Consider the following 27765-nt stretch of genomic DNA (forward strand, 5'->3'; position numbering starts at 1 on the left):
GGCTATAAATTTTCCTGCAATTTTTCTCAAATCATGAGTTCTTATTCCAGAAGCTGGAATCTTTGAATTTATCAAACACTAGATTATTATAGTCCACATTGTCTTTCTATGTGGAATTCTGTCTTAGAAAAAGAGGTACAAAATGATCCCTCATTACTACATTTTTGCAGAAAATCACTATACTTTTCAAAATATGATAAGTTTTTGACAGTTTGCTGGACAAACTGCTCTGCATTCTTTGGATATACTCAGCAGTTCTGAGTTGCTTTACCTACTGTATCTCCTAGCCTGATACAGCATTTTCTTATTTCCTCTTTCTGCTGAGTTTATGAGTCAGTGGTGGGTGAATTGTTTCTTGTTTACTGAATTTATCAAATGTTCTGCATTCTTTGGTCTGGAAGTGGGTATATGACTTTTTATAGTATTGAAATAATATTTAACATTTTAAATCAGGGAAGTAATCCAGGGAGAATGCTAACAACTTTTTCCTTCATTCTTAACTTTTTTTCCCTCTATCTCCTCTCAAGCAATCAATTACCTCTTATTTTGCCCTCTTGCTGTGTGCTCACTATGGGTGGGTTGAAAGCAGCTTTTTGTGTAAAACCAGAAACTTAATATCATTTTGGCTGACTGATTAAATTACATTTTATTTTCAGAGTGATTAAACAAATTCTTAATCCAGGAGAGTTGTCTTCAGATTTTGAAATTTCTTAATTGAAATGTTTTGATATTAATAATTAATGAATAACAATTTCCATGATAATACCAAAAATTTTTTTTGGGGGCTGAGACAACTGGGGTTAAGTGACTTGCTCAGGTTCACATAGCTAGGAAGTGTTAAGTATCTGAGGCCAGATTTGAATTCAGATCCTTCTGACTTCAGGGCTGGTACTTTTTCCAGACCATCTAGCTGCTCCCAAGAAATATTTTCAAAAAGTGCTTAGGAATCTGGTTTCCTGGGTAAGATCATTTGATATCCTGCCTCTTAAGTAGTATATTTGCTGTGTGATTATGGATAAGTCACTCAACCAGCTAAGTGCTCCAGGCAATTACCTAAGACTATAACTTATAGATGAATTCAATTCAATTAAAAAAAATTCATAAAATCTCAAAATGTACTAAATCCTGAGCATAAAAAAACAAAATAATCTCTGTCCTCAAGAAGTTTTCATTATATCAAAGTTCCAATTTTCATTGGTGGGTGGCATTTCCACACTAAGACAGTTCCTTATGCAATCACTTTTGGGATTTTAACAATGAAGTTATGATATTAAACCATGCATTTTATTTTTAAGTGAAAATGCATTTTAAATTTTAATGTAAACCATACGATGAGTAAATCAGAACAGATAAAATAAAGTATGCTTTTATGGATTTAAACTTAATGATAATATATATGTTGATATATTATTTTCAATATAAAAATGTAATAATTTGAAATAAGGATATGCATATGTAGGCATATATAAGTTGGTAAATATTATATGTAAATATAGTAACATAAGCATCCTAAATAATAGAGTACATAGTTTGGTGCTGCATTGTTTGTTTACTATAATAAATTTCCTCTTTAACAAGTTTATAGAATTATAGATTCTGAACTGGATATGACCACAGACATCATATAGTCCATTTTCTCCTTCTATAGATAAAGAAAGTGAACCCCAAAGAGACTAAGTAATTTACTTAATGTCACACATGTAGTAAAGAGTAAATGATCATGCTGGATTTTGACCATAGGCTCTTTTCCTAGCAATTCTCTGCAATTTTTACATGCTGCTTTTAAGTCAAAGACCTGACTAGTCAAGGACCAATATGCTACTTTTTGTTTGATCAATTAAACTCACTTTTTACTGGATCATAGAATTGAATGGAAGATTTGTTAGTTTCACACATTCTGTCTTATTTTAACCTGTCTCTTTCTCTCTCCTCCAGTTAACTTCTCTCTCTACTACCTCTGATCAACTCTCCTGTAAATCACCTGCTCTCTTTGTTTCACCAACTAATCTGAAAGCACAATCTGACATGGTTAACCTGCACCAAGCCTCTCTCCTCGAAGAATTCCATACTAAGAGGGTGGATCCACGTGGGTCAACCATGCAAGAGACTTCAACATATTATGAAGGGACCATTTACTCTTCTCCTTGTTTTGCACCAGAGCAAACCAGCTCAGAGATAAAAAGCACTCAGATCTTAGATTCTAAACAGCTAAAATATATCTCCAACCCAACCTTAGCTCACCAAAAGTCTGAATTAAGGTCAGAAACTTTAAGTAAGAGTCCAACTCCCCCATTGCATCCTCACAGTTCAAGTGCAAGTCAGAGCTTCACTACTCAGGTACTATCCTCAACTACTGCCAAGTCAGATTCATCATCATATATACCTGTTCGTATCATCACACATTCATTATCCCCAAGTCCTAAACCATTGAATTCTACTTTTTATGGGTCCTCTTCAACTTTATGTAGCCAAGCTTCATCTAGTGGAAATCTTGCAAAATCAGGAGTTAAGTCCCCAGTACCAACTCGGCTTTCCCTTTTGACTGCTATTTTGAAGTCAAACCCTGCTCATGGGAGACCCTTTTCTCCTGCATCCTGTCCCACCTTCTCTTCCAACTCCCTAACTTCATCCACTCTCACACTAGATCAAAAGATGAAGAGAACCCCACCTACTCCTAAGAAATCTTACTCTAGTTTCTCCCTTAGGGAAGAATCTCCAGATCTAGGTGAACACCAGCCTTCTGAACTTCCCTATCAATCAGTTCACTCTCATTTTTTCACCAAGATTAGTCCTGCCTCTCAAGAAGCTCCCCTTTCCCAAAGAAAACCCTTAAGTGTCAGTTCACCATCTCCTAAATTAGGGAGAGCTCCTTCACCTCCTGTTTCTCCTAAGATTATGATCCCACCACAATTACAATGCAAAATAGTGAACTCATCAACCCTACCTCCTATTCCACCATGTATTTCTGCTGCTTCCTTTAATAAAGGCAATCATGAAGCTGACTTCAAAGGTCCAGCTCCTGAAAAGCCCAAGCGATTTCATACATACTCATCTACTTCATCCTCTTCTACCTTAAGTTCTGTTTCTGATCCTGTCAGTCAAAGAAACACTCTTTCTTTTCCAAATGAATATTCTTTCCCAATTACTCCCTTAAATCCAACATGTCATTTGAAAGCATCTTCATCACAATTATTAACTAAGGAGAAGAATTTCATATCTGCTACTTCTCCAAGCATTTCTATTCCAAGCTCTCTTTCTCATCCTAATTTGAGGCCCTCCCTTCCTCCTGCTGATACTATTAATTCCCATAGAGTCCAGCAGATTTCATCCCTGCACCCAAAATATCAGGTGAATACCTTACCCATAAGACCTACAGTGTCGACTGAAGCAACAGTAACACATAGTAGATCCCCTGTTTCAAGCCCAGTACCTCCCATATCCCTAACAACAATCAAGGAATCAACTTCACCACAACCTTTGCTCTTGTCGTCAGACCCTGAGAGTAAGAAAACAAAGGTATATTTATCTATCTATCTATCTGCATATATATTTTTGCATGCTGCATGCTTATTTTCTAATCTGGAATGGCCATTCTTAAAAAATAAAAACAAACAAACATTAACAAAGGATTTCTTTTACATTAATGATGCTCTTAAGAGAGAAATAAAGGAAGGGGATTGGGAAATTATTGGAATGTGAGGATTAATTTTATGTTAGAACATTAATTCCTGAGTACATTAGTACATTGCATGAGAAAGTTTTTGGCAATAGGTTCAAATGATACTCAAGTAAATCTACAAAACAATTTTTTTTTCTTCTTTTGAGCGTGGCTTCTAATCCCACTTAGGCTAGAAATATTGTAGTAACCCATGGTCCTGATCTCACTGTTGGTCAACTGGGAAGTTTTGACCTGATTCATTTTCAATCTAGCCCAGTTTACCTCTTCTTAGGCAGCCTGGTGGCTTTTCTCCTGAGGATTCACCATATTGGTACCTTAATTAGTGTAGACATTGATTAGGTTTACTCTAATTGCAGCTCAGACTCCTAAACTCAAAAAGTCATTAGCTTCAGCCTCCCTAGTAGCAGGACTTAGAGGTATGTACCACCATGTGTTCTTTTCCAACTTTGATAAAGGTTTTCCATGGTCAACCATTGTTACTCTTCTTTATGATCCTGAAGGTTTTTTTTTTTTTTTTTTTTTTTTTAAAGAATGAATCAGGAGTCTATGGTTACCCTTAGTTTAAAATTAACTATGAGGAATTTTGGAATACAATTTATGAAACAGAAGCATTTGTCAACTTTGTGAAATTCACAACTTTTATGAAATTCATAAAGAAATCTGACATGGATGTAGTATTGATTAATTAGAAATACTCTATAAAGCTGGATAGTTCACTGATCAAATATCTTAGAGAGTTTTTATTGTCCTCACCCATTTTTTTTTTTTTTTTTAGGCTGTAACTTCTTTTATCCCCTTTAGTATATAGTCAAGCAGCATTCAAGTCAGGAAGCTCTTGAGTCAAATTCTTTCTTAACTACTTACTATTTCTGTGACTTTTGACAAATCATTTAACCTAATTGGGATTCAATACTCCATCTATAAAACGAGAGGATTGGATTAAATAGCTTTTATAATCCTTTTTAAATACTAAATTTGTTATTTTTATGGTTATTTATTTATTTATTTATTTTTTATTGCTATACACATGAAATCTCATGGAACTTAAAAAAATAAGTGAGAAGATATATAAGGTTTATGGAAGACAATGTGGTAAAGGGGAAATTCACTGTCTCTGAAGTAAGAGAATACAAGTTTAAATCTTCTCTCTCATGATTTTTCCCTGTGTGATCTTGAACAAACCTCTTAATCTTCTTGGTCCTCAATTTCCTCCTGTGCAAAATGAAGGATTGTTTTAGATTGTTGCTCAAATTTCTTCCAGCCCTAAATAGAAAATCCTAATTATTTGAGATTAGGGTGTGTAATTATTTTTTATTTAGGAATTTTGGAGTTATTCCTCAAGAAATCTACTTTTACAATTACTCTAAAGCAATAATGTTAAAACTTAAAACAATTTTTTTGTATGGAGTATCTCTTATATTTTTGTATTAGTGCAATTATTTCCTGCTTTAGAATTCATTGTCTTAATTTTCTTATTTAAGTATCATCTACCTTTCTTATTTCACCCCAAATATTTACATAACAGATAGGCTAGTTATACATATACAATGCAGTCTCTGTGAGATACATAAAAGTTTTAGGGCTTACCTTGGAGTAAAGAAAACTTGGGTTCAAATCCAGCTACTAATTCATATTAGCTGTGTGCCTAAAAGTAAATCATTTAACCTTTTACACCTCAAGCTTTCTCAGCTTTTAGACTAGCAGTTGCTAGTCTGTAACAGACTAGCCTTTAATTTGCATTTGGTGGACAGAATTTACTATAATGATGAAATCTTAAGTCTGAAAAAACAAAAATAATGCAACAGAATGTGTGTCTGCAATAAAGATGAAACAATAAGAAATGGACTCTTCAAACTCATTAAGTAAAATATAGAAAATTACTTTTATTTATTATGTCCAGGTCTCTCAGAAATATCTCTAGTGAATGAGGAGATATTTCAGAATTTATCCAAGATCCAACTTTAATAATTTATGAACCTATTCAAGAGGCAGCCTAGCAGAATGAATAGGACTGGCCCTAAAGTCAAATCAACTGACTTAGCATATCCAAAGCACTTCTGTAACATTGCAAATTAAACTGAATTGCCTAATTGGCTTCCATGAAGGAATTTCTTTTCTTTTCATTTTTTTTATATATCACTGACACTTTTCCTCCTCTCTCAAAGAATTTTTCCTTGTAACAGATACATATATACATGTATAATCAAGCAAAATATAGTAAAAAAGAAAGAAAGAAACAAAAACATGGGCCATGCATGCAAATGTATGCATTGTTCTGTACCAATAAATTACCACCTCCCTTTTTAAAATATGATGCATACTTTATTTTCATTCCTTGTAGATCATGATTAGTCACTGAATTATCTGAAGTGCTTAAGTCTTTAGATGCTGTTTTCTTCTATATTTTCTCTATCTGTTTAATACGTATTTTATATATATGATATTTTATGCAGACTAGGGCCATCTGTACATTGTTTTGATTATTTATTTTGCTCTGTTCATATAAATCTCTCGAAGTTTTTCTGACTTCTTGATGTATTTAGTATAAAGACAATTACAAATTCAAACTTTTAATTTCTTATGGAATAAAGTATTCCATGATATATTTTTTTGCATTTATTTGTTTATTTTATATGAATTTATCAACTTTTTCTTCCATTCCTCCCTTGGATGATAAAAAAAAACATAAAACAAAGAAAAAAAACAAAAACAAAAACAAAACAACCTCATATCAAAAATATATAGATGAACAAAATACATTCTCACAGTAAAACTGGTCAAAAATGTATACCTGATTTGAGCTAAGTTCCTCCAAAGTTGAAATCCGAATTTCTCTTTTGTTTAAAGGATCACAAACAGTTCTTTCTTTCTTTTTGAACATTTCTTTTTTCTATTGGAAGCTTTCCTTTTAATTTAGTATTAGTATTGTTCAATGAAAGGAAAAAGTGGATAGTTTAGTGACTTTTGGGGCACAATTCTAAATTTTTTTTCCAGAATAGCTGGACCAATTCATGACTTAGCAAACCATAAATTTGTGTGCCTGTTTTCCCATAGCCCTTCCAACATTTGTCATTTCCATTTTGTCACCTTTGCCATTATGATGGAAATGAGATGGAATTCTAGAACCTTAGAATAGTTTTGATTTTAATTTCTTTTATTACTGTGGTTTGAACTTTTTTGTTATCAATAGTCTGGATTTCTTTCTTTGACAATTCTGTGTTTATATTCTTTGGCCATTATCTATTGGGGAATGGATCTTGGCAAACATGCTGGAGTGGTTTGACTTTTCTCTCTTCAACTCAATTTACAGATGAGAAAACTGAGGCAAACAAGGTGAAACCACTTGTAAAATGTCTGAGGCCTCATTTGAACTCAGATCTTCCTGATTCCAAACCAGCACTCTATCCACTGCCCCATCTAGCTATTCTATGTGAATGAATAACATGTATGTATATATGTATGTGTATGTATAATGAAGGTATCACTGACCATCATTGACATTGAGAAGTCAAGAAAATGAGCAAAATTTTAGTTTAAAAAATAATGATTTATGTTTTAGACAACTTGGGTTGGATACAAGACAACTGAAATGTGTCTACACAAAGGTTAGAGGTAAGGGATATAAATGTAGACTGGAAAATGCTGCATAGAGATGATAGCTGAAGGCATATGTATGGAAATCTGCAATTATATGTGTGTATGTTGTGTATAGGAACATATATAATTTACAAAAATATTAGTTTTCCAATTTTATAACAAAATAACTAGAAAAGAATATGAAGGGGTTGAATAAGCAAATATAAGGTAGTGCACTTTAGTCTATCTGCATAATTGCTGAGTTAATTGAAAACGAAGGAAATACTATTTTTACAACTGGGTTAGGTATGAAAGGGTTCATTGAAGTGGTGAGTTTTCTGCTGAGCCTTGAAGAAAGTAGAAGATTCAGCTTGTAGAGAGAATATTCTAGGAGTTAAAAACATCATAGGCAAAGTCAGGGAGGAGCACACTCTTTTCAAAGAACTATAAATAGGCAAATGTAAGTAAAAAAGAATAATCCTGGAGCAATAGAACAAGCCTGAATAAACAAGATGGGGAATTTTAGTGGAGGAATGGGCCTCAGAGACTAATTTGATCTGATAGTCAATAGGGAGTCATCATGTGTTTTTGAGTTAAGTAGTGACTTCATGAAAGCAGTGTTTTGCAAAGTTTAAATCACATTAAGAACAACTTGTGTTAATAGAAAATGAAGCTCTATTAATTCAAAGTGACAGCTCTGAGTGTTACACCACTTGACATGTCTTTGTTAATTGAGATTAAATAGCATATTAACTGGATATAATATTTGCCATGGAGGAAATAATCAAATTATAATGAAATAACAGCCAGAATGCTCAAGTTCATGCTTAGAATAAAAAAAATAGTGTAGATAGATTTAGTAAGCCACCAGTAAAAATGAATATGTTTATTTCAAAATTCTTTAGAAAAAAATGATTTGAAAATGAACTTTTACAATTTTTACTTGTTTCATTCATTAATAGAATTTAAAGCAAAAACAAAGCTATGAGATTTAATGTAACACTCACTTTGTAGATAAGGAAACTGTGTCTTAAAGAAACTCTGAATGATTTTGGATATTCAACTACCCATTTGAACTACATATGTATGGTTTCCCATAGTTTTAAATTCTTTGAATTCAAGACATGTCCACTACCACCTAGGTGACAGAGTCAGAATTAAAATTCAGGATTAGAACCCAGACTCCTGAAAGCTAGCACTGTGTTCTTTCCAATACAGGTTGCTTCTACTTCCATCTCTATGCATTAAACTATTGGCAAGAGACAAAACCTTTGCAATATAGTCTTCAAATTAACCTAATTTTTCATCATTTGCAATTCAAATAGTGTTGTTTTCTAAATATGTAATGATCTTTTCTTAAATCGTGATGCCATAGATGCAAAATATTCATTACCTTGCTAGAGTATAATTTTTATCTCAGAGCATCTCAGAAATAATTTTGAATCATCACTTCCCCCTTTTCCTTTTGTTCATTTCCAAACCAAGAGAATAAGATTTTATGTAAATGCATGAACAAGTTGGTGAACATGAAAATGAGAATATTGACTGTAATCTGGTGTGGAAGTGAAGATATTAAGTTTTGCATTGAAAATGAACATTGATAAAATTCCAATGAAGGGAAATTCATTATAATTTTGATAAGAATTTTGCATATATGAAGAATGTTGACCTATTGGTCTTCCACTTCTATTTTCTTTCTTGTTCTTCCTTGTTTCCTGCAAGTACAGTTCTAAGTAAATATCTGTCAACTCTCATGCTATATTGTGTGTGTGTGTGTGTTGTGTGTTGACCATAAAAAAATCATTTAAGTTGATAGCCAAAATAGATAAATTTTAGGTTTGGAGCATTGTCTTTTGACAAATTTAGTTTCAATGGGTAATGTTATTTTAAAGAATTGTAGGAGAAAATAGACAAAAGCTTTGTGGTATCAAAGTATTTTTTAAAGCTTTTATGGTCTGTTTCTTGTCTTGTTCCCTACACTGGTGTTAATCCTGGTACTGAGCTCTCTTTGAAATTAAGCAAAGCTTCAGATTTAGATCATTTCTACTCTGATATAGACCAAGATGTGAAATGGGTCTTAGAACACAGATGGCCATCAAATTAAAACATGAACATTTGAAGGCTATTAGTTCAAAGTCTGAACCCAACTGCCTTTTGATATTAAAAATAAAAAGAACTAGCTAGAGTATGTCTGACTCAACTCAGTTACAGAGCATCTCTTTTCAGAGATTGAATAGGAAATTAGGACATTGAAATGACTCTCCTTCCCTCTCCCTCCCAGACAATATGTAATAATGGAATATTTTGATTAGGCATACATTTACATAATAAATTTTATAACCATAATTCTATATTACATATGAAAGCTCCACCCAGATAACTTTTAATTTGGAACTGGAGCATATCTGGATGTTTTATTTTCAGGAACTTTGATCTTTGAGTCATTTCCTTTCTCTGTGAAGGCTCAGTATTATAAATCTAGTTACTGGCAACTGCAGCTAGGCCTTGAGCTTTTTTTTATTCTAAGTAGAAACATCTTCCCAAAATTTATTATGGTATAATATCAAGCCTGGGTTTCAAAATGGCCAAGGTAAGCTATTTATCCATTTGGTTATTGATTAAGTGTGTTATCAGCTATCTTTCAATAATGACATTATCTATCTATTTATCTATCTATATACTTTCCTCCAAAAAGGATTTGATGGCTTACTTCTCATTAAAACTATTTACAAAGAGTACTTGTCTATGAAATTGATTGGAGATTACTGGAAGATATTTGGCTCTTTGAATAGGAACAATATTTCCTTCATGTTTAACTTGCCTTTCATTTAATTGAATTCACCTAAAAGTTGTTAAATGGCAGCTATGTGCCAGGTACTCTATGAGCCATTAGAAATACAAATACAAAATGGAAACAGTCTCTACTTTCATTGAGCTTACATCTTATTGGAGGAAAAAACATTTCCTCTAATAAATTAATGGAAACACACACACACACACACACACACACACAGAGCAGGCTAGTTTTGTTGGGATGTAGAATAAGCAAAGAAAAATGTTATGAAATAAGCCAGTAAAGATAGAATACAGCTAGATTTCAAAGGATTTAAATGTCAAATAGATGAGTTTGTGCTTTATCTTAGGTGTTATTAGGAACCACTGAAATTTTAGAGATGAGTGAAAGGACTATGGAACAACAATGAAGACATAGTTGTAGTGATAAAGGATGGACTTATTTTAGACCCATTTGTGTTTCTCTAATAATGGAAGCTCAACTGTAAGCACACACAAAAGTAGATTCCATAATTCACTTTGGGTTGGGTATTAGCAAGGAAGTTATGGATAAGTTGTTATGGAATTCTCTGGAATTAGTGAGATCAGCATTGGGGGACTGGTTTAGTGTCCGTACTGTGTAAGAAAACAAAGAAAGACAGAATAGAGATTTGTATGCTGAAAAACAGGAGTAATAGAAAATGAGAGCCCTATGAAGGGAGAAAAAGAGATTCTATAGGACTTTAAGTTATAGGAAAGGTTAAGGATAGTAGCCCAAGATCAGGTCAATTCATCAATAAGTTATTTAAAATTGGGACAGCTAGACGGTGCACTGGATAGGACACTGGCCCTGGAGTCAGGAGGACCTCAGTTCAAGTCTGCCGTCAATTACTTAATAATCACTAGCTGTGTGTCCGTAGGCAAATCCCTTAATCTCAATTGCCTTGCCCCTCAAAATAACATAAAATTATGAAATTGTCAGAATTTATCTAATGTTCTCTTATATTCCATCTTTCCCTCTCTATCCCCTAATTGTTCAGTTTCCTCATTTTGTTCTTTTTTCCTCAAACTCTCTTACTCCTGCCCTCTCTGTTCTCTCTGATCATTTATTTGCAAACCTTTCAGGTCTAATGTCCCTTTAGTCCAGATACATAAGCACTTTGAAAGCATCTGATAATAGAATTCCAAAGCATGAGTCATTTGTGATTAATAAGAGTTATTCTCCTCCCTTTTAAAGTCATTCAGAGTCATGTTGATATTATCACTATCCCTAAGGAATGAATGTACTTTTAGCAATTTATGAAAGACCTTTGGGGGACAATAATCATTATGAAAGTATACTGCACAAATGATAAGAGAGCTGGCCTTATAGCCAAAAAGACCTGAGCTTTGTTTCTGGCACAAACTTAATTCTGGGACTCTATACAGGTTACTTAATCTCTTAGTAGGCATTACTACAACAACTGAAAAATAAAATAATGTAGTGAATTGCAGCTGGGGTCAGAAAAATATGAATTTAGTTTCCTGTTTCCAATACTCAATAATTGCATGATTTTGGATATATCACCTAAGCTCTCAGACCAGCAGTGTTCTTTTCTGGTATGCTCTGAAACCTACATAATATTAATGCTATATTTCACTTCATATTTTGTGGTAATCTTAATGATCCTTTACCCTTGTGTGGGTAACCCTTCAACAATGAGATGATTCAAACCAGTTCCAATTGTTCAGTAAAGAAGAGAATCAGCTACACCCAGAGAGAGAACTATGGGAAATGAATATGGACCACAACATAGCATTTCTACTCTTTCCGTTATTGTTTGTGTGCATTTTTGTTTTCCTTCTCAGGTCTTTTTCTTTCTTTCTAGATCCCATGCATATGTTTTATAAATAAAAAACTATAATAACAAAAGAAAAAAGAAATGACATCTTGAAGTTTATTCAAGTATGTTATCATAACCAGTATGGAACAGTATCAATGCATCATTTGTTAAATACCTACAATATGCCAAGTATTGAAGATACAAAAAAAGGCAAAAGAAATACAAACAGATACATACAAAGTGAGTTACATACAGGATAATCGGAAATGATAGAGGGAAGGCAATGAAATTAAGAGAGTTAAGGAAAGGCTTTTTGCAGAAGATGGGAATTTAGTGAGGTTTAAAGGAGACCAGGCAGGTCAGTAATTGAAATATAGGAAGGAGAGCATTTCCATGGGGAAAGAGAATACCTGGAACCAAGAGATGGAGTGTTGTTCATGGAATAGCCAGGAGGCCAATGTCACTGAATCAAAAGGAAGGGAGTAAAGTATAAGGAGACTGGAAAGATAAGAAAGGGCAAGATTATGAAGGGCTTTGAATAGCAAACAGAACATTTTATATTTACTCATGAAAGTGAGAAGCCACTGGAATTTATTGAATAGGAAGGTGTTGTGGTTGCTTTTGGAATAATGAGACTTAGTATTAGCTGTGTGATCTTGGACAAGTTATTTAACCTCCTCCTAAGACTGTAGCTTCCAAGTTTCCCAGTGGTTAAAGTAATAGAACCTGGAATCCTGAAGACTTGAGTTCAAATATGGCCTCACATACTTAGCTGGTAAGCACGGACAAATTGTTTAACATCTATGTGGTTCAGTTTCTTCAGCTGTAAAATCAGGTTCATAATATCACTTACCTCTCAGGGATTGTTGTGAGAAACAAAGCAGAGAATATTTGTAAAAAGCATTTTTCACAATGCCTGGCACATAGTAGGTGCTATATAAATAATCATTCCCTTTTCTCCCATTCATTTGAAAAATTAGGCAGATTGTATTTTTCTCATTGTAGCCTCATTAAGGTTACATAGAATTCTTGGGGCTCAGAATACACACATACACATACATATATACATACACATATATAAATACACACATATAAATATATACATAAATACATATTTTGTATATGGGACATAGGAATATCAGAGCCTAATATCTCAATAGTAAGAATAATAAGATAAACCAGGAAATAATACATTTATTTTTCCTCTCCTTGACTTGGTTTCATTCCCTATGAACCTTTTGACCATGTTCCTTCTGGCCCACCACACTTTTCTCTCATAAATGTGCCAAAATTGCTGCTTATGTCTCTGTCCTTACTTAACTTAACTTTCTCAAACTACTATTATAAAACTTATCTCAAAAGGATTCATAAAATAAATTTCTTTTATTTTATTAAAATGTCATCCTCCTCACAGTCTTTGATATTTTTCTTCAGCACTGGAGTTAGTTAGGAACTAAGAATTCTTTGCTGGCTCAATGTCTCCCTGGAAGCTGGCATGAGACATGATACCTTTGAAGCTATGAAAACCTTGTACTTGGTTCAGCTCCTTGGGATGTTTGAGCAACGTGACAACCATGCCTTTGATGATAGATCATTTCCTGTTTCTTTTTCTTCTTCGAAAGATAATGTCCCTAAGCTTTCTACCTTATGACAAATGGCCAGATTTGTCATAATAAAACTGAATTCAGGAAACTGTCTTCTATGTTGAATGGAATTGTTGTGTTGGGAGAATGAGAATAATGTTGAAATGGAGGGGGTGACTTTAAGATCAAAGATTTTGCTTTTGAGTTTTCATAATAACATGCCATATTTATAGAGTTCTTTATAGTTTACAAAGTGCTTCAATCACATCAAATTTGTGAAAGTATGCAGTGTATGTATACTATCCTCTCCCTCCCTTTTTTTTTTTTGTAAACTAGAAAATGGGCTCCAAGTGTTAAAATAATTTATCTACAGTCTTAGAATTAGTAAATCTCCAGCCCTTGATGTGAACTCAGATCTTCTCCAAGCCCAGGGTTTTTCTTGCTACATCACAGAGTTGTAAAATTGGAAAGGAATTGGACATTATTTAGTCTAACCACCTTGTTCTACAAATAAAAAGGTTGAGATCCAGAAAGGGAAAGTTCTTTGCCCAAATTCAAAAGGCACCTTTCTCATCTAAAGCTGAATTGCTGGCTATGATAAAAATTTTAAGTATGTTCAAATAAGGAGATAATGCACTTTTAAATTTGCATCTTTGTTTAAGTACTACACATATAGTTGCATGTCAATGTCATTTGAAATTGCATGAGGCATCATGTTCATTTGTGGTATAAACAATGAATATATGACACATGCCTAATAATTCTTTCAAGGAGAGACTATTTGCTGAATAGTGTTATTAGGGATGCTGTTAATGAATAGTTTCATCAGTGTTTCTGAGCTCTGAAACTGAATGGCATATAATTGGATACAGTCAGTGGATTTATCTCACAGCTGTATTTTTTATTTTTTTTTTATTTTTTTTGGTGTGTGTGTGTGTCTTGGTTCTAATAGTACATTAACATGATGGCCTAATTTTTCCACCTGAAATAGGTTGTTCTATCATAATAATTTTCCTACCTTTATTTGATAACTAGTCTTTTAACTTTGATAGAACTAATCTAGCTTTATCTTCTTTTCTCCTTTCTTGTGTTCATTTCTACTCTTGCTTTCTGGCTATTCATTTTAGCAATACAAGATCAAGTCCAGCTACAAGGCCTTTGCAGCAATCCCTACAAACACAATACTTTTGGAACAGAAGGTTAGTGTTGATATACAAAGTTATAAATTGTACTTTACAATATTTATTGTTTCCCAAAGTACTCATGTTTCTTTAATTTCTGTTGATAATATTTCACTTTAAATCTTGTCTTCACTAATAAATCAGTAAGCATTTATTATGTACCTACACATGCCAAGCACTGCATTAATCCAAAAAGGGAAAACAGTTCCTGTTCTCAGTTTTCAAACAAATTGTTTCACTTCTATATGCCTCAGTTTCTTTGGAATACCTCATGGTTTATTCTATTTTAGAACTTTTAAAAAAGGTTTTAAGACAGCATCAAGCGGTTCTACATTTTATTGTTGCCCAAACAACAACATCTACCATAACATCTTGCAGCTTGAAGGACTTCTTGAGATAATCCTCTTTGATTTACTCCTTTTCCTTTGCAAAATTTTGACCAGGAGGGTAGAAGTAATGTTAAGCAAAGATAGAAGAGGGTTGGTATATCAATGTATGATAATATATCTTTTAGATACTCAAGTTAGGGGTTTGTATGATCATAATGATTGTAACTGATGATTAGAGAGACATCATTTATTGGAGATTAATATTCTTCTGTTGAGCCTTGATGAAGTTCCCAAATTACTCAAGGGCTAGAAAAGTTTGAGAATCTTCACCAATTCAGCTATTCTTTTAAGTCTTCCCTCCACTTTAACCTAGGCAAATAACCCTGGATAAGAGCATTAGATAATTAACAAGCTACTTTCACCAGGGTCTAGTATCTTTTTTGGCATGTAAATAAAATAGTGCAAGACTTGATTTGTGGGATTCTGTACTTTGTTTAATGAATACCATTCAGAGACAGGAATGTAGATGAAATTCTGACATTTACATTTGAACTGAAGATGAATCAATTACTTTAGTGGAAATGTCAATTTCACATTTAATAATACTTTATGATGATTTATTTCGGTAATATAGGCTTCAAAGACATGGAGCCAATTTTTTTTTTTAAGGTTATTACAATGTTCCAATATTGCTATTAAGATTTTCCACCAGGTGTTATTTTAATTACTACTTTATAAATCTCCACTCATGTTTTCATTTATTTGAAAGAAGGAGAGATATTCCTCCACATCATTCTTTATGTATGAAACATAGATGTACATAAGTTGAAAAACACCCTTACAGCACACACCTTACATAGTTGTTTCCTGATGTTTGTAACCCACAATTTGTTTATTTCTATAGCTTTAGCTCCAGGGCTTCTGACCAAGAATTCTTTTCTCTGAAAGTACTGTTCAATATCATTTATTTTCCATCATGCAGTTGCACTCAATACAATGGTGAAGAAAAAAAAAAGAGCTTATTTAATAGCATTAAGAAGAGAAGAATAAAATAAAGGGAGGGGACGCAAAGCGAAGGAAGGAAGCTTTAATTATTCTGTGTCAGGAACTGTGCTAAGTGCTTTATGAATATTATTTAAGTTGACATTGAAGGGACTTCAAGAGAAAATAGAAATCTTATTTGTCTAGGGAAATGGGAACTGTTTGTAACATATTAGTACAAATTGGAAAGGATCATTATGGAGAGGAATGGTGGTGATATTCCCTTGCTACTTTTTCTCAAATCAAATGGAGTTGAGGCTGCTGGTGGTGTTTCCTTGAAGCCCATTTGTCCCTGCCTAGCTTGAGAAGTCCTGAAGTTGTCAATCCTTTCCCTTTCTAGATTGATAAAATAGCAAGGGAATAAGATAGCAAAATTATTTGTTTAGGTAATAGAATTGATTATTTATAATCCTTTTCCTTGTGATATACAGTAATAAGGTACTAATTATTTCCCTACATTTTAAATAATCTAATAAGAATCTAATAATAGAATCTAATATTCTAATCTAATAGAATAGAGCAAGGTTAAAAGAGTAGATTGGATTTGAATTCAGATTGCCTGAGTTTAAATCCCCTTTCTTCTACTTTCTACCTGTGTGACCTTGGTAAATCATGTAACTTCTTTAAACCTTAGTTGTTGTTCTTTAAAAATAGAGGGCTGCAAGCAAAACCAGGGATACATTGTACACAATAGCAAGGATATGTGATAATCATCTATGAAAGACTTGGTTCTTCTTAGTGGTTCAGTGATTCAAAGCAATCTCAATAGACTGAACAGAAAATTTCATCTACATTCAGAAAAAGAACTAAGGAGACCGAATATAAATCAACATATGCTATGTTCTTTTTTTTTTTTCTGTTTTTTCCTTTTACTTTGATTCTTTTCTCCAAACACGATTCAGAAAGCAATGTGTGTTAAAATAAATTTTAAAAAGTTTATGGGAAAAGATGGACAAAAAAAAATAGAGGGGTGGATTAACTGACCTCTCATAATTGCAGCTCTATAACTATGATCTTGTAAAGATTGGTATATTGTTAGCATTGTTTCCAAAATATAATGAATAATTCAGTTTACTGTATTCAACTAAATTCTATTTAGTAAATATTTATCAAGTTCCATCCTATACACAAGGTCCTGGAAGATATAAAGATGGAAAAGATATGGTTCCTATTTTCAAGACTCTTGTAGTCTGGAAAAAGGATAAACTATATAAAACATATAAAAGCAAGTATAATGAAAAAATCATTTGAATGCCACCAGAAAGATACAAAGTATCATGAGGTATTAGATGAGGAAAATAATACATCTGATTGTAAGGATCAGGGAAGATTTTCTTTTTTTTTTTCCTTTTTTTTTCTTTTTTAATTTTTTTTTATTTTGTAATAACTTTTTTATTGACAGAACCCATGCCAGGGTAATTTTTTACAACATTATCCCTTGCATTCACTTCTGTTCCGATTTTTCCCCTCTCTCTCTCCATCCCCTCCCCTAGATGGCAAGCAGTCCTATATATGTTAAATATGTTGCATCCTAAATGCAATCCTAGATACAATATATGTATGTAGAACCGAACAGTTCTCTTGTTGCACAGGGAGAATTGGATTCAGAAGGTAAAAATAACCTGGGAAGAAAAACTAAAATGCAAATAGTTTATATTCATTTCCCAGTGTTCTTTCTTTGGTGTAGCTGCTTCTGTCCATCATTGATCAATTGAAACTGAGTTAGGTCTCTTTGTCAAGGAAATCCACTTCCACCAGAATATATTCTCATACAGTATCATTGTTGAAGTATATAATGATCTCCTGATTCTGCTCATTTCACTTAGCATCAGTTCATGTTAAGTCTCTCCAAGCTTCTCTGTATTCATCCTGCTGGTCATTTCTTACAGAACAATAATATTCCATAACATTCATATACCACAATTTACCCAACCATTCTCCAATTGATGGGCATCCATTCAATTTCCAGTTTCTAGGCACTACAAACAGAGCTGCCACAAACATTTTGGCACATACAGGTCCCTTTCCCTTCTTTAGTATTTCTTTGGATTATAAGCCCAGAAGTAACACTGCTAGATCAAAGGGTATGCACAGTTTGATATCTTTTTGGGCATAATTCCAGATTGCTCTCCAGAATGGTTAGATTCATTCACAACTCCACCAACAATGCATCAGTGTCCCAATTTTCCTGCATCCCCTCCAACATTCATCATTATTTTTTCCTGTCATCTTAGCCAATCTGACAGGTGTGTAGTGGTATCTCAGAGTTGTCTTAATTTGCATTTCTCTGATCAATAATGATTTGGAACACTCTTTCATATGAGTGGTAATAGTTTCAATTTCATCATCTGAAAATTGTCTGTTCATATCCTTTGACCATTTATCAATTGGAGAATGGCTTGATTTCTTATAAATTAGAGTCAATTCTCTATATCTTTTGGAAATTAGCCCTTTATCAGAACCTTTAAGTGTGAAGATGTTTTCGTCAGGGAAGATTTTCACAAAGAAATGGCATTTGAGCTGGACCTTGAAGGATGGATGAATACAATTTTGACAAGAGGAAAAGGTATGAGTGGGTGTAGGAGGTAATCATGGTAGAAGAAACACAGGAGAAAAGGCCAAATAATGCATAAAAGAGAATGTATTTTCTTTTTTAATTTGTCAGTTGACAAAATTGTATTGTTCTGGGTGATAAGGTCTATAGAATGGATATGGAATTATTAGTTTATAGTTTCATTAGTGACTCATTTCATGATGCTATGCAATTCTTTTGGTGATATACAAAACCTAATTTTTGTTCAATTTCTATTTCATACATGTGAGTGCTGCTTGCTTTTATACAAAGTTTTGAGCAAAATGTATTGCATGAAGAAGATTTTATATTTTTTGGTAGAGTAAAATGTTAATATTTTAGTATGTGAAGGGAATAAAGGGTAAGTTTTACAGTCAGGAAGACCTAATTTCAAGCCATCTTGACCCATGTCCATGGGGTCACTTCTCATTTAAATTACTGAAGAGTTAAGACTCTGCATTGATGGTTTAATATAGCTTTGCAATCATTTCTCTATACAAAAGCTCTCTCAATACATTAATTCAAAACATTATGCTTTAAAAAAATTTTTTTCCTTGGGAGGATTTGAAGAGAATTCATAAAAATTTAGAGCTACATAGTATTATAGATATTATTTATCCCTTTTTCATGAACTGATGAACAAACTAAGATATCTACAAATGTAGGATGCTTTTAAAGTTAGAAGTTTCCTTATTTTATACACCCTTCTTAAATATTCTGCTCTTCTTCCAAATGAGGAAGTAGAAAGCCAAAGGAGTTAAGTGAATTTTTCAATGTCATACCATTAATTAGGAATGTAGCCAATGATCTTGATCCTTAAATTCATGTTTTTTTCCCTGTTATATCACTGTCACCTTTCAAATGAGCACTGAGAAATAATGATCCCTTGACCAAAATAAATTATTGCTCCAATCTGTAACTTAGTCAACTGTCACAAAATTTCCAATGTTTGTTCTTTTCTTTGTTTCTTTATGTCAGTCCAGATTCTCCTAATTTTGTAAAGTTTTTCCCAACTAGTAATTACTTTAAAAAGATGACCTAGATCTAGGACAGTCTTTTTTTTTTTTTTTCCTTTATGGACACCTTTGGTGGTCTGATAAAATGTTCCTAAATGCATGGAATGAAATGTAGGATTATAAAGGAAGCCAATTTTATTGAAATAGTTATTAAAATATAAAAAAAGAACATTCACCCACTCCAGGTTAAGAACCATTGTCAGAAGAGAATCTTATTAAGTAAATTTCTTCCACTAATACAGTTTGACAAATCTTCCTAACTTCTAATCTTAGAGAGTTGAGTAAAACTCAGAGAACTTAAGTAACTTGTCACACATTTTCCACATGTGAGAAGTAGAAAAGTCCAAAATTCAAGGCCAATCTGGTCCAGCTTCCATCTACTATATCATATTGCTATTCAACAAATAATTAAACTTAAATGTTTAAAAAGCAGGTGACTTACCCTTATAATTTTGGGGTTTCTGTCCATTATCTGTCATATTTCTTGAATGGCATTCTGCTATTCTTTTCAATAATGCTGTTCTTCTAAATTTGTCAGTGTATTCATGCTTGCCTACATAGTAGGGCTCATCTTGTTCTATTGAAATCAAAGACTTTTATTTTTGAATGGAGTAGGAAAATCAGTATTATTATCCTTAAGTGCACATCTCCTTCAGGAAAAATCAACACTCTGGAAGGTACTGAAATTGTTAAAGACTAAGAAAGAAAGATTCTTTGCAACAAGGCTTTCCCTGATCATTGGTTTCCTTCCATGAAGCTTTCATATAGATGAAACCATTTATACTGAAATGCTTTTGATGGTTTGCTAATTAGACTTATGAGTGTTCATTCCAAAGTGAATATATTTTATGCAGATATTTGTTTTGGAACATATCATGTTATAACCAAATCAAATCAATGAGTATATTTTAAGTCTCTACTGGGTGCCAGGCACTGTGCTGAGAATTGAGGATACAATAAAAGACAAAACAAGTACAGCAACAATAAAGAAAGTCCTCAAGGAACTCACAAATAAATGATGGAGACAGCATTCCAAAATATGTAAAACAGATTAAATTGGATATCACATCAGAAAGAAGGCACTAGGGAGATATGGAAATACTTCCATGAAGATGGGATTTTAAATGGGACCTGAAGGAAGTGAGAAGTGAGGAGGTAGAGATGAGAAGGGGCTAGAATTCCAAGCATGAAGAATAACACTAAAAAGCTTTAGAATCTGGAAATGGAATGTTATAGAACATAAAGAATGATATTACATTCTGAAAATTAAAAAAAAGTTCCTTGAAGGGATGTTTTTCTCTCTAAATTGAAGTTAAATAGAAATTTATGACTGCACATGGAACTTAATTTTAGTTATCTAAGATAAGGCTATTTATTATTGGGCTGGGTCTTGATTTCTGTTCTTTGATATCCACTCTGAATAAAACTTACATTTGTGTGTGTGTCTAAGTGTGTGTGTATATAAATATCAGCTTATATCAAGATAGATACACATGTTTATAAAGATCTATGTATATATGGTGATATGTGTCTATCTAGATAAGGATATGGATATTTTATCTTTACATTAATAAAAACTGTATAAACTGATAGTTATCTATAAACTGATAGATATTTTTATCTCTATTTCTTAAGCTATATTTCAATTATGTGGAACTTCAGATTTTTGTTACTCCTATTAAATAATTAATTACCAACATGAAAATTTAAATTTATAAGAAATAGAGAATTAGAGTTTGAAGGACTCTTAGAGATATTTGTTCTAAGACTCTCATATTATTTGATGAAGATATGAAAATCTAGAGAAATGGCCTAATGACATGCAAATATAGAGATGTCAGTTGGATTCAGGAAGTGAGCCCAGATCCTTTTCTCCCAAACTAGCATTTTTCACGCTGTACCATGCAACTTTTGCAAGCTCCATTTTTTTTTCAGTAAAAATTTGGAAAGTAATTATTCTAAATTCAAATACTTAACTTACATAACTATATTGGTGTCAATGATCTAAAAAGGCAGTTTGGTACAAACTATAATCAATTTATCATAATAATGCTTTTAGATGCATAACATAAAGTACATAGCTTACAAGGAAATTAATTATATTGAAAAAAAGATGTATTTATTATTCCCATGCAAGCAGGGTCCATAAGCTTCAGGGGAAGAACCTTGGGACTAAGGGTTCTTACTAACTTTAAATGTATGGTCAGATGAAAGATACTTGCTTTGGACAGAGAACATCCTTTTACTTAGAATGTATTACAATGCAAACTTTCTTGCATTGTAGACAACTGATTGAGCCTCAAACACTTTGCAACTTTTACCAAGGCAAAAAAGGAGCGACTAAGTCAGTAATAACAACCAAAAGAGTATGATTTTGGAGCTCTGCCTACAAATTGTTTTTTTCTTTGGTGTACTTCCTGAGTAAATTTTCTACAATCAATTTTATCTTCTTCCACTAAATTTCTCTACTAAATGTTCTCAAAGTATGAATGTGGAATGGGCCTCTCAAATTGTATGCCAACAAACTGAGATCTGTGGTAGGGCCTACCAAGCTAGAAAAGTTTTGGCTTTCCAATAAGCAAACATTTATTAAGCACCTACTATATACCAGACACTGTACTAAAATTTAGAGATACAGAGAAAGGCAAAAACAGTCTTTCCTCCCCAAATGCTTACATTTTGATTGAGGAGATTATGCACAGATATTTGCAAGATATATAAAATATAGATTACATATACAATATCTATATTATATATCTATATCACATATATTATAACATGTAAATACACATGGGGTATAAATATATAACTATACATGTATGTTATATATGCATGTATATGTTATATATGTACACATACCCACATACATATACATATGTACATATCTTCACAGACACATGCACACATATTTATGTGTAAATATATGTGTATATGTATATATATGTGGAAAAATCTCCTATAGAAGATGAGATTCTAACAAAATTTTGAAAGGAAGTCTGGAGATGGGCACAAGAGGGGTGCACATACTGGACATGGAAGACAACCAGGAAGAAAAACCGAAGTTATTAAAGATGAAGTGTTATGTGTGTGGAGCAGCAAGTAGCATCATTTTGCTAAATTATAGAATGCATGGAGAGAAATAAAATGTAAAAAATCTCAACGGTAGAAAGGGTCCAGGCTATGAAGAGTTTTAAATATGAATAGGGAATTCTACATTTGATCCCAGAAGTAAAAGCGAGTCATTGAAGCTTATTAATTAGAGGTGGTAGTGGTAATGGTGGTAGTTGTGAGCTGTATTGCAGAGAATGATATGATCCAATCTGCACTTTATGAAAATCATTTTTGCAGCTGAATAAAAGATGATTTGTCAGGGAGAGACACCAGTCAAGCCAACCAATTAGAAGTCTATTGTAATAATCCAAGTGATGAGGCCTGAACAAAAATGGTTGCCAAGTGAATGGAGGCAAGGGGACATGTATAAGAGGCATTATAAAGACAGAAAGACAAGATTTCACAGCAGATTAGATATGAGGGAATGAGTCTAAGTGTGGTCTCCAGGACAACACTAAGGTCTAAGCCCGATTGACTGGGAGAATTGTGTTCTTTAAACAGTAATAGGAAAGTTGAAAAAAGGGAAGGATTTTTGGGGAAAGATCATGAATTCTGTTTTGGCATTCTGAGTTTGAGGTGCTACTAGACTTTCTATTTCTAAATGGCAATAGCAATTTGAAGGGCATTTGGCTATATGAAAGTGGATACACAAACACACACATGTGTGCATACACAAATAAATAAATGAATATTTAATAAACAAACAAATAAATAAATATGTATACGATCAGACAATGATCGGATATATGTGTATATATGTATATATACACAAACATACGTCATCTTCATAGAGATGATCATTGATCAATGATTAGCCTGTGATCAAACTCATGTATATGGGATGAAGGGAGAAGAATGGAGAAGAAAAGGGAACTCAGGACAAAGTATTGTGTGACATTCATTGATAGTGGGGGGATGAAGATACAGAACTGGTAAAAGAAGTGAAAGAGAACCAGGGAACATTCCTTTTCCTAGAAGGTGAGCAGAGCTAAGTTCAAAGAAGTTTATCTTTAGAAGGGGAATCACCAAAAGATTATATATATATTTGGCCATGGCAACCTGTAGAGATCATTTACTAAAACATGAAGTTTGGTGATCTTTTCAGTAGAGAAAATGGCCACCCTGATGAAGGCATTTATCTTTAGAACTATTACAATATTAGAATAGTACATGTACTTTGTCAGTCCCAGGAAGCATGAGGAATTTGAGATGGTTTATCTTAGGCAAAAGAATTTGACATGATATCTCTAATATCAAATAAGATATTATGGAACTGCCTATCCATTGATTATCTCCATGAGGGACCAAATAGTAAGAAGAAATAAGTCTTTAGTGTAAGACTACAAACTGGGATTGGGAAGCTGAATGTTCTATGAGAACAATACTGGATTTTGAATAAAAGGGTAAGGGTTTGTCTACTACTTCTGATGTTTACTTCCTGTGTGATCTTGTAAAGCTCACAATTTTCTTGGGCTTTAGTTTTTTTCTCTGTAAAATGAAAGGATTGGAGGAGTTGACTTCTGAGGTACTCTCTAACTTTAGATCTATCTTCCAAATAATTTTTTCCCCAACAGGCTTGAGGAATAGTCAAAAGCTTATGGGATTTCCAACCACAAAAACTTTAGAATTTAGGATTATTGGTCTATTTATGATACTTTTAAATTATCACTCTTTGCCTAGAAGTCCTAGTAATTGAGGGTATTAGCAAAGATTTCATGTAGAAAGTGGCACATGAACAGAAATTTGAAGTTAATCCTAAATAGTGAAAGTAAAGAAGTAGAGAGCATAGAAGGCATGTCTGACAAAGAATACAATGATGTAGAGATATGTAATGGGATGTTGTATATGAAGAACAGTAAGAAGATCATTTGGCCACAACATCAATCAGCTAATAAACATTGAGTAAGCACCAACTGTGTGTCAGACACTATAATAAATTTAAAAAAATCAACCCTTGCTATAGAAAAGCTCAGAATCTAGTGGGGGCAAACTATCCACATAAACAATCTATACACAGGATAATTTGAAAAAAAATCAATAGAGATAAGGCACTGAAATAAAGAAAAATTGGGGAAAACTTTCTAAAAAAGTAGGATTTTAGTTGCAATCTGAAGAAAGTCACAGAAGCCAGGAGGCAGAGATAAAGCTATAGAATGTTTCAGGCATGTGGGAGAGTCAGTGAAAATCATTGGAGTTGGGAAATAGAATGACTAGCTATTTCTTAAATAGATAATAATTTCTCTCCCTCCCCAACTCCATATGGAGAACAGCTAATTCATTTTGACGTAAGATTTTAAAGCTTAATTTTTAAAAAATAAATTAAACATATTACTTTTATTTATTTTTGTAAGGCAATTGGGGTTAATTAACTTATCCAGGGTCACACAGCTAGTAAGTATTAAATATCTATGGCCAATTTGATCAGGTCCTTTATTTTAGGGTCAAACTTAATTGTTTTCTGAGAAGGATCTGTCTAGGAATGTTACTTAGTACATAGTGAATTGTAATTGCTCAATGTGAACAAGGAGCAAAGCATCTTATATTCTTCCATAAGGAATTCACTGAGAATAGTTACACATGGATTTCAATTCTTAATTCCAGTATTTTTTTTATGAAAGAGCCTCAAATTTAATCAAATTTAATCTGGATTTGAGTTCCAACTCTGCCACATATTAGTGGGATTTTGGGGAAGTCTCTTAATTTTTTATTGCTTCAGTTTCCTTAGTTGTAAAATTCTGGGATAGGAATAAACTAGATGATTTTTGAGTTCTCTATATATGAGGCATATATTTCCACTCTTCTCCAAAACCCAACTATTCATAACCAATAAATCATCTTTTACATAACCTTGAATGTTTCCTATTGAGAATCTCAGAGGTGTGCCCTATATGTGTGTAAATGAATTAGAGTGATGTGAGTGGTAATATAAATTTCTAGTAAATACTTTCTTACTGTCATTTATTACATTCAGTCAAAATGAAAAATGTTATAGATAAAGGAATAACAACTTGCTGGTTTATTTGTCAGACACTGATCTGTTAAATTTGTCAGTCTCTCTTTTTATGGCCCTATCTATTAATGTACTTTTCAGTTATAAAAATAAAATAGCTACTTTTAAAATACTTGGTAGAAATAGAATTGTATCTTTGAACAAATATCCCCTATTCAATAAGGGATCAATTATTATAAATTTCAAGGCTAATCTAGTGCCACCAAGTACATTTTTACTTTTAATCTTTCCTGGAATAGGTTTCAAAAGAGCTGGAAGTGTCCACCTTTTCAACTGATTTATTAAGTGATCTTAAGCCAAGAAAGGTAAAGATAGGTCAGTTTCTTGTAAAACAGAGAGATAGTAGCTGTGGATTTCTATTTAGAATCATAAGAAAGTTCAGAACTTGGCAGCATATAAGCAGGAAAAACTTCTTGTGATAGCAAGATTTGATTATCAGCTCTTGTCACACAAACCACAAAAGCTAGTGGGACTTCCTATTGATTGCTGGGAAATCAGAGAAGACAGATGACTCTATGTACAAGGCTTAGAACTGCTGATGATTCTGGTTGATCAGAGCCATCAGAGACTCTAATGCCAGAGTGACAAACAGTTGATATAGCAGCTGATTAAGAGGTTGACAGCATGGACTCAGTGCAAAGGAAAACTTCAGATCATTCATCAGTTTTTCCAGCTCTATTATTGTACATTAACTTTTTAGTACCATCAGCAAAGTCATCATCTATTATGAAGTAAAATGACAGCCACAGCCCTTTAGGAAACTCTGAAATTCTTTCATTGTTCTTATTTTTAAAATAGTAACTCTGGCCTTAACTTGCTTCAAATCATTAGGAATTACAGAATTGGAAGGCACATTAAAATTCATCTAATCCAGCAATGCCCACCTATAGAATCTTGGACAAGCAGTAATTTGGACTCTGTATGAGACCATCCAATGGAATTTCTTTGTTTTTGTTTTTAAATAGTATCTTATTTTTCCAAATACATGCAAAGACAATATTCAACATTCACCTTTGCAAAACCTTGTGTTCCAAATTTTTCTCCATCTCTCCTTCCCTTCCCCTCTCCTAATTAAACATGTACAGGTCTTTTAAACATATTTTCATCATGCAGCATAAGAAAAATCAGGTCAAAAGGAAAAAAAATGAAAAAGAGAGAGAAAGACAGAGAGAGAAAGAGAAAGAGAGAGAGAGAGAGAAAGAGAGAGAGAGAGAGAGAGAGAGAGAGAGAGAGAGAGAGAGAGAGAGAGAGAGAGAGATAAACAACAAAAAGGTGAAAATATTGTGCTTTGATCCACATTCAGGCTCCATAGTTCTCTCTCTGGATGTGGATGGCCTTTTTTCATCATAAGTCTGTTGGAATGGCCTTGAACTACCTCATTGTTGAAAAGAGCCAAGTCTACCACAACTGATTATTATATAACCTTGTTGTTGTGTCCAGTGTTCTCTTGGTTCTTCTTGAGTTACTTAGCATAATTTCATATGTGTCTTTCCAGGCTTTTCAGAAATCAGCCTACTCATCATTTCTTATAGAACAATAATATTCCATTACAATCATATACCATGACTTATTCAGTCTTCCTCAATTGATGGACATGATGTGGAATTTTTAAGGGTGGAAATCTGACTTATCCCTAATCTCAGCTCTACTGAATGACAGATTTTAATTATCTCAGAATATGTCTTTAGAACATTTAATTCCTTTCTTCTCTTTTTGAATCAGTGCATATGTATTTTATTTCCCCCAATTACTTGTAAAAACTATTTTTAACATTTCTTTTTAAGATTTTGAATTCTAACTTTCTCCCCCTACCACATCTCCCTCAATGAGAAGGCAAGCAATTTTATATAGATTATTCATGTGTGGACATGAAGAAATATATTTCTATATTGCTCATGTTGCAAAAGAAAACAGATCAAAAAATTCCATCCCCGAACCAAGAAAAATAAAGTAAAAAAAAGTATGTTTTGATTTGTTTTCAGACTCTATCAGTCCTTTCTCTGGGGATGTATAGAATTTTTCATCTTAAATCCTTCAGAGAAGATTGTGGATCACTTTATTGCCGAGAATAA

General features: G+C 33.0%; 1 protein-coding gene across 8 annotated transcripts in view; it reads left to right on the forward strand.

The window, feature by feature from the left end:
* Nucleotides 1-27765, forward strand: part of MLIP (muscular LMNA interacting protein) — a 391579-nt gene that overhangs the window by 177339 nt on the left and 186475 nt on the right. For 7 of the 8 annotated variants that reach the window (XM_051997169.1, XM_051997172.1, XM_051997168.1 and 4 more), the window contains exons 4-5: nt 1936-3516; nt 14561-14632. In XM_051997169.1, coding sequence (XP_051853129.1) covers nt 1936-3516; nt 14561-14632 — 1653 coding nt within the window. The remainder of the gene's footprint in view (nt 1-1935; nt 3517-14560; nt 14633-27765) is intronic. The other variant, XM_051997175.1, reaches the window with a different exon arrangement.

The sequence above is a fragment of the Antechinus flavipes genome, chromosome 4 (assembly GCF_016432865.1).
Source record: "Antechinus flavipes isolate AdamAnt ecotype Samford, QLD, Australia chromosome 4, AdamAnt_v2, whole genome shotgun sequence".
NCBI classification, from domain to species: domain Eukaryota; kingdom Metazoa; phylum Chordata; class Mammalia; order Dasyuromorphia; family Dasyuridae; genus Antechinus; species Antechinus flavipes.